General features: G+C 36.9%; 1 protein-coding gene across 1 annotated transcript; it reads left to right on the plus strand.

Annotated features, from left to right (window-relative positions):
- Positions 1-4,708: 4,708 nt before the first annotated feature.
- On the plus strand, positions 4,709-6,774 carry LOC121367274 (adhesive plaque matrix protein 2-like). The gene is made up of 5 exons (XM_041491387.1): positions 4,709-5,453; positions 5,769-5,900; positions 6,000-6,101; positions 6,300-6,478; positions 6,739-6,774. The coding sequence occupies exons 1-5, from the start codon at positions 4,709-4,711 to the stop codon at positions 6,772-6,774; spliced, it is 1,194 nt and encodes a 397-aa protein (XP_041347321.1).
- The last annotated feature ends 213 nt before the right edge of the window (positions 6,775-6,987 follow it).

A 6,987-nucleotide genomic window follows, 5' to 3' on the forward strand; every position in this document is an offset into this window, starting at 1 on the left:
GTTAGACAGAAGAAACTTTAACTTTAATACATTAACAACCTGTTGACAGGTACATGTTGAACCAGCAGACACTAGATAATTATGGCAGTATAGTATAATACAGTACCGTAATACTTGGTTATAAAATGTGTGTGCCCCCACTATACCAACAACTGATAAAAATTGCACTTAATATTAATTGTAAATCACTATCACAACATATGAAACAACCAGTTTACTAATAGGTACTGGTACATTATTTATCTCTATCATGTTAAATATTAGTATTTACTCTATCCACTTTAGCCTACATAAATATCTGGAGGGAGATGCAAATGTGTATTGAAGGCACAAAATATGTATTGGGTAGTTTTCATGACTACCTCAATCTTAATACAGGTTTTAACAGAACTTTATTTATAGGCCTACAGTGAAACCTTTTTAAACCGGATGATGCTGGGGACCTAATATTTATCTGATTTAGTCAGGCTCCATCGTTTAGAAGGTTGCATTTTAGAATTTATAAAATTCAAGACCATGAAACTTGGCAAGTTTTGACAGGATTCCAGTTTGTTCCGGTTTAGAAATGTTTCACTGTATCTGACAGAAGGTGAGGGTTCAGGGGAGAGGGGCAGGGGGTGTTGAGGGTAGTTTGTCTATATCAGTTTACATGATGGTTACATAATCATTTATATCCTCATTTGTTTAACCGAATCTCATGGTCCTGCCGAGACAAATGTGACTTTCAGAAAAAAAGTAGAGGAGAGCTGCTGTGAGAATACAAATATTTTAACAAATGGTAAAATTACAAAGGTATGAGCACTGCTCAGCAATGATTCAGACAAACTATAGAATACATAACTCACTGTTGGTGGGAGCCAGTACTGAGAAGTCCCAAGTCTGATCAGATGGCTTAATCACCACACAAATCAACCACGAAGGCTGGTTACATCTAAGACTAACATATTTATATATTTGCTCACCTTATATACTGCAATACCACAACATATGTATAATAATCATGGTTCCTATTTTGTATACCTAATTTTCAATATGTGCAAGTAGTTTGCAAGATGAACAGTTGTGCATGTGGAATTTTGTGCCTTATTTTCAATATGTGCAAGTAGTTTGCAAGATGAACAGTTGTGCATGTGGAATTTTGTGCCTTATTTTGCCAAGCAAGTACGGTATGTTCTCTCACAACATTAGGTGAATTAAAACAATATCTTAATTACTGAATGTAATTAAGTTATAGTCATGGTACAAACACATCATGCAACGAATCCGACTAGAACATAGATCACAATGAAATACATACATGTACTACTAAAACAAGGATTCTTAATGTACAATACATTAAATATTTACATGATGAATTTAAGATGAATTTACAAAATATTAAGATGAATTTACAAAATATGGTAAACAAAAATACCAAGCAATGCTTGATTTAAGTTCTAGTTCACAACCCATATAGCTACTTCGTTTCATACATCATTAAACTATTGTTACTTCTGACACCAGCAATCCACCAGCCAGCTGTTTTCATATTTTTTTAAATATGAAAAACAATAAAAGTTGTAGACAAATCACAGTTTATTATTTAGGAGTTCAGCCACAATGGGGGTAACTTTTTATGTAACAAGCCATGTAATAATTTGATTTAGCACTTACTAACCAATAACATGGTCAGTACTAACCAATGCTGGCAAGCTTTCTGCCAGACAATAATTTGAGGGTATGTAATACAAAAACCCAGATCATAAGTGCCCCTTCTAGGTGGTTATAAGTTTGAAATCTTTTGAAATTGGATGTTGTATTTCATGTACGATACTTTGACAGATTGTAAACAGCAGTTCTCATACTATAATCTATCTAAAAACTAAAACCACTATATACAGTATAATATATCCAATGACACCCAACAAGTCAAAATTGAAAATTAGCAATTCAAGTTAAATTTGAATTAGGATGTTGAAATCCATATTTTAGCAGAAATAACAAACGACAACTGGGTCATCAATATGTATCGAAATTTAACATCTGCTTTGAAATTAGATACAAAATATTTTTACATCTGACAACCACTTTGTTCCATTAATTAAGAGTTATAAACAATACTATAGTAAATAATAAAATATCAGTGAATTTAGCGAGGTGCTACAAAATGCTAACCTTTAAGAAACGTACAACAGACTGTTTCAAAACAATTAATTGAATGTACAATAATGGTTACATGCTACTGATTAAATCAAAAAGATAGCAAACATTAGTTAGTTAGCATGCACATTACTGCAATTTTCTACTAAAAGTTAGTTGTTTGTAAGCTGCATAACATCAAAATTGATTTGTTTGGGGGGTTTTCCCGCTGATCCTACAACTTTAGCTTAATTTTATTTTCCGATACGAAAGAAAGAAAGAAATGTTTTATTTAACGACGCACTCAACACATTTTATTTATGGTTATATGGCGTCAGACATATGGTTAAGGACCACATAGATTTTGAGAGGAAACCCGCTGTCGGCACTACATGGGCTACTCTTTCCGATTTTATGTCCCTAATATGTCACTAATTTGGTTTCGCAAAATTTTAAGGTCACTAATATTTTATGATTTACAGTATATATAAACATTGTAATGTTTTGTAAGACCTATTTCAGAAATGATGAAACATAGGTTGCAATTTTTCCTCTCTTTTTTGTAGTTGCTTTGTTGAATTTTTTTTTGATATAATTAATTAATTAATTTTATTATTAAAAAAATCCAGTCATTACATACACCGTTAAAGTATGGTAAAACTAAAAAATATTCAGAACAGTGGGTCAGCATATTCTTTTTATAATTATCTTTTGCATGGCACTGGTCCTGAATTTTCAGACCCTCTGTAAACCAGAATTCCCTCAAAACAGGATGTGTTGGGGGGTTTTCAGTCCATTTTTAAATAACAGTAAAGGATATAACCCCTTAAAACCAGACCTTTTACCTGGACCTGTGGGTGTGTGGTTTAGAAAGGGTTTCATTGTAATATAATAGAAATGAGCATTAACAATTATACTTATAATAATTTAATACACACAAAACTACAATTATCATAATACTAATGAGCAATCAATTAATGGTTTTTTTGGTTTTTAAAAAAATCATTAGATGTATATGAATATATTTGTTCTTTTACATAAAGAATAAAATTGTAATAAAAAACCCCACCTAATTGAGCAGATACAATATTTCAAATGATTTATATATAATCCAAGAATCAATGGCAAATAAATCTCACTGAAATTTGTTTTAATCTGTTTTAATTTGCAAACTAAAACATTTGAGCAGTGGAAAATTATATTAGTAATGTGTCTGCTAAAATATTATACTTCTTAAAAATGTGTTTGTGTTTTTATCTAATTCAGGTTCAAGCACTGTATCCTCTACCATCTATGTAGGACAGGTTAATCAGGGATTGAATTCCACCAGAATCATAAACATTATGTAATGTATTAATCAGGCATTGAATTCCACCAGAATCATAAACATTATGTAATGTATTAATCAGGCATTGAATTCCACCAGAATCAAAAACATTATGTAATGTATTAATCAGGCATTGAATTCCACCAGAATCATAAACATTATGTAATGTAAGTATTCTGGGGTTCCATCTCATAATCTTCAATTTCTGATCCAAAATCTGGGATTGGCAGAAGCATGGAATCATGTTAAAAGTCTCCACCTGTTAATGGTTAGTGAGACAGAATGAAATCAGTGTAGTGGCCTTACACCTATTTACTGAGCTGTTAAAACTCACTTTGAGTTGAAGCTGGTACCAAGATGTGAGCTCAGAACATAACAATAATAAAGCAATGATGTAGCCAGTATGCCACAAAATGTTTTACAATGTAATTTATTATATTTAGTGATGTTCTTTCAAACATTACTATCTTGTTTAGTACGGTATAACCAATGATACAAATGTACCACAAATATAACCTTATTCTTGTAAATGTCCTCCAGGCTATAGTGGGAATACCTGTACGACAACCCCATGTACTCATAACACTTGTCGAAATAGAGGAACTTGTAAAATTAGTGGATCAACGTCTAGTTGTGCGTGTCCCACCGGTTTCACAGGCTCCCATTGTGAAGACACGCCATCTTCCAAGAACCCCTGTCAAAACCACGGCACATGTTCTGTTAAAAATGGAAATTATTCTTGTAAATGTCCTCCAGGCTATAGTGGGAATACCTGTACGACAACCCCATGTACTCATAACACTTGTCGAAATAGAGGAACTTGTAAAATTAGTGGATCAACGTCTAGTTGTGCGTGTCCCACGGTTTGACAGGCTCCCATTGTGAAGTTACGCCATGTTCCAAGAACCCCTGTCAAAACCACGGCACATGTTCTGTTAAAAATGGAAATTATTCTTGTAAATGTCCTCCAGGCTATAGTGGGAATACCTGTACGATGTACTCATAACACTTGTCGAAATCTTGTCTATGTCCCACCGGTTTCACAGGGCTACGCCATGTTACCCCTGTCAAAACCACGGCACATGTTCTGTTAAAAATGGAAATTATTCTTGTAAATGTCCTCCAGGCTATAGTGGGAATACCTGTACGACAACCCCATGTACTCATAACTTGTCGAAATAGAGGAACTTGTAAAATTAGTGGATCAACGTCTAGTTGTGCGTGTCCCACCGGTTTCACAGGCTCCCATTGCGAAGTTACGCCATGTTCCAAGAACCCCTGTCAAAACCACGGCAGCTATGTTCTGTTAAAAATGGAAATTATTCTTGTAAATGTCCTCCAGGCTATAGTGGGAATACCTGTACGACAACCCCATGTACTCATAACACTTGTCGAAATAGAGGAACTTGTAAAATTAGTGGATCAACGTCTAGTTGTGCGTGTCCCACCGGTTTCACAGGCTCCCATTGTGAAGTTACGCCATGTTCCAAGAACCCCTGTCAAAACCACGGCACATGTTCTGTTAAAAATGGAAATTATTCTTGTAAATGTCCTCCAGGCTATAGTGGGAATACCTGTACGACAACCCCATGTACTCATAACACTTGTCGAAATAGAGGAACTTGTAAAATTAGTGGATCAACGTCTAGTTGTGCGTGTCCCACCGGTTTCACAGGCTCCCATTGTGAAGTTATGCCATGCTCCAAGAACCCCTGTCAAAACCACGGAACATGTTCTGTTAAAAATGGAAATTATTCTTGTAAATGTCCTCCAGGCTATAGTGGGAATACCTGTACGACAACCCCATGTACTCATAACACTTGTCGAAATAGAGGAACTTGTAAAATTAGTGGATCAACGTCTAGTTGTGCGTGTCCCACCGGTTTCACAGGCTCCCATTGCGAAGTTACGCCATGCTCCAAGAACCCCTGTCAAAACCACGGCACATGTTCTGTTAAAAATGGAAATTATTCTTGTAAATGTCCTCCAGGCTATAGTGGGAATACCTGTACGACAACCCCATGTACTCATAACACTTGTCGAAATAGAGGAACTTGTAAAATTAGTGGATCAACGTCTAGTTGTGCGTGTCCCACCGGTTTCACAGGCTCCCATTGTGAAGTCACGCCATGCTCCAAGAACCCCTGTCAAAACCACGGCACATGTTCTGTTAAAAATGGAAATTATTCTTGTAAATGTCCTCTAGGCTATAGTGGGAATACCTGTACGACAACCCCATGTACTCATAACACTTGTCGAAATAGAGGAACTTGTAAAATTAGTGGATCAACGTCTAGTTGTGCGTGTCCCACCGGTTTCACAGGCTCCCATTGTGAAGTTACGCCATGTTCCAAGAACCCCTGTCAAAACCACGGCACATGTTCTGTTAAAAATGGAAATTATTCTTGTAAATGTCCTCCAGGCTATAGTGGGAATACCTGTACGACAACCCCATGTACTCATAACACTTGTCGAAATAGAGGAACTTGTAAAATTAGTGGATCAACGTCTAGTTGTGCGTGTCCCACCGGTTTCACAGGCTCCCATTGTGAAGTTACGCCATGCTCCAAGAACCCCTGTAAAAACCACGGCACATGTTCTGTTAAAAATGGAAATTATTCTTGTAAATGTCCTCCAGGCTATAGTGGGAATACCTGTACGACAACCCCATGTACTCATAACACTTGTCGAAATAGAGGAACTTGTAAAATTAGTGGATCAACGTCTAGTTGTGCGTGTCCCACCGGTTTCACAGGCTCCCATTGTGAAGTTACGCCATGCTCCAAGAACCCCTGTAAAAACCACGGCACATGTTCTGTTAAAAATGGAAATTATTCTTGTAAATGTCCTCCAGGCTATAGTGGGAATACCTGTACGACAACCCCATGTACTCATAACACTTGTCGAAATAGAGGAACTTGTAAAATTAGTGGATCAACGTCTAGTTGTGCGTGTCCCACCGGTTTCACAGGCTCCCATTGTGAAGTTACGCCATGCTCCAAGAACCCCTGTCAAAACCACGGCACATGTTCTGTTAAAAATGGAAATTATTCTTGTAAATGTCCTCCAGGCTATAGTGGGAATACCTGTACGACAACCCCATGTACTCATAACACTTGTCGAAATAGAGGAACTTGTAAAATTAGTGGATCAACGTCTAGTTGTGCGTGTCCCACCGGTTTCACAGGCTCCCATTGCGAAGTTACGCCATGCTCCAAGAACCCCTGTCAAAACCACGGCACATGTTCTGTTAAAAATGGAAATTATTCTTGTAAATGTCCTCCAGGCTATAGTGGGAATACCTGTACGACAACCCCATGTACTCATAACACTTGTCGAAATAGAGGAACTTGTAAAATTAGTGGATCAACGTCTAGTTGTGCGTGTCCCACCGGTTTCACAGGCTCCCATTGCGAAGTTACGCCATGTTCCAAGAACCCCTGTCAAAACCACGGCACATGTTCTGTTAAAAATGGAAATTATTCTTGTAAATGTCCTCCAGGCCAATGGGCCCACCAATGGATAATGATCCCTTACTGACC

The sequence above is a fragment of the Gigantopelta aegis genome, chromosome 3, assembly GCF_016097555.1.
Source record: "Gigantopelta aegis isolate Gae_Host chromosome 3, Gae_host_genome, whole genome shotgun sequence".
NCBI classification, from domain to species: Eukaryota; Metazoa; Mollusca; class Gastropoda; order Neomphalida; family Peltospiridae; genus Gigantopelta; species Gigantopelta aegis.

What these genes read in the sequence shown, in the direction of transcription:
- LOC121367274 (XM_041491387.1), top strand. Translation starts at nt 4,709, where the DNA reads ATGTTCCAAGAACCCCTGTCAAAACCACGGCAGCTATGTTCTGTTAAA. An exon ending in AGGCTATAGTGGGAATACCT is followed by an intron (nt 6,102 to 6,299) that starts GTACGACAACCC and finishes AATGTCCTCCAG; the next exon opens with GCTATAGTGGGAATACCTGT. An exon ending in AAAACCACGGCACATGTTCT is followed by an intron (nt 6,479 to 6,738) that starts GTTAAAAATGGA and finishes TCCAGGCTATAG; the next exon opens with TGGGAATACCTGTACGACAA.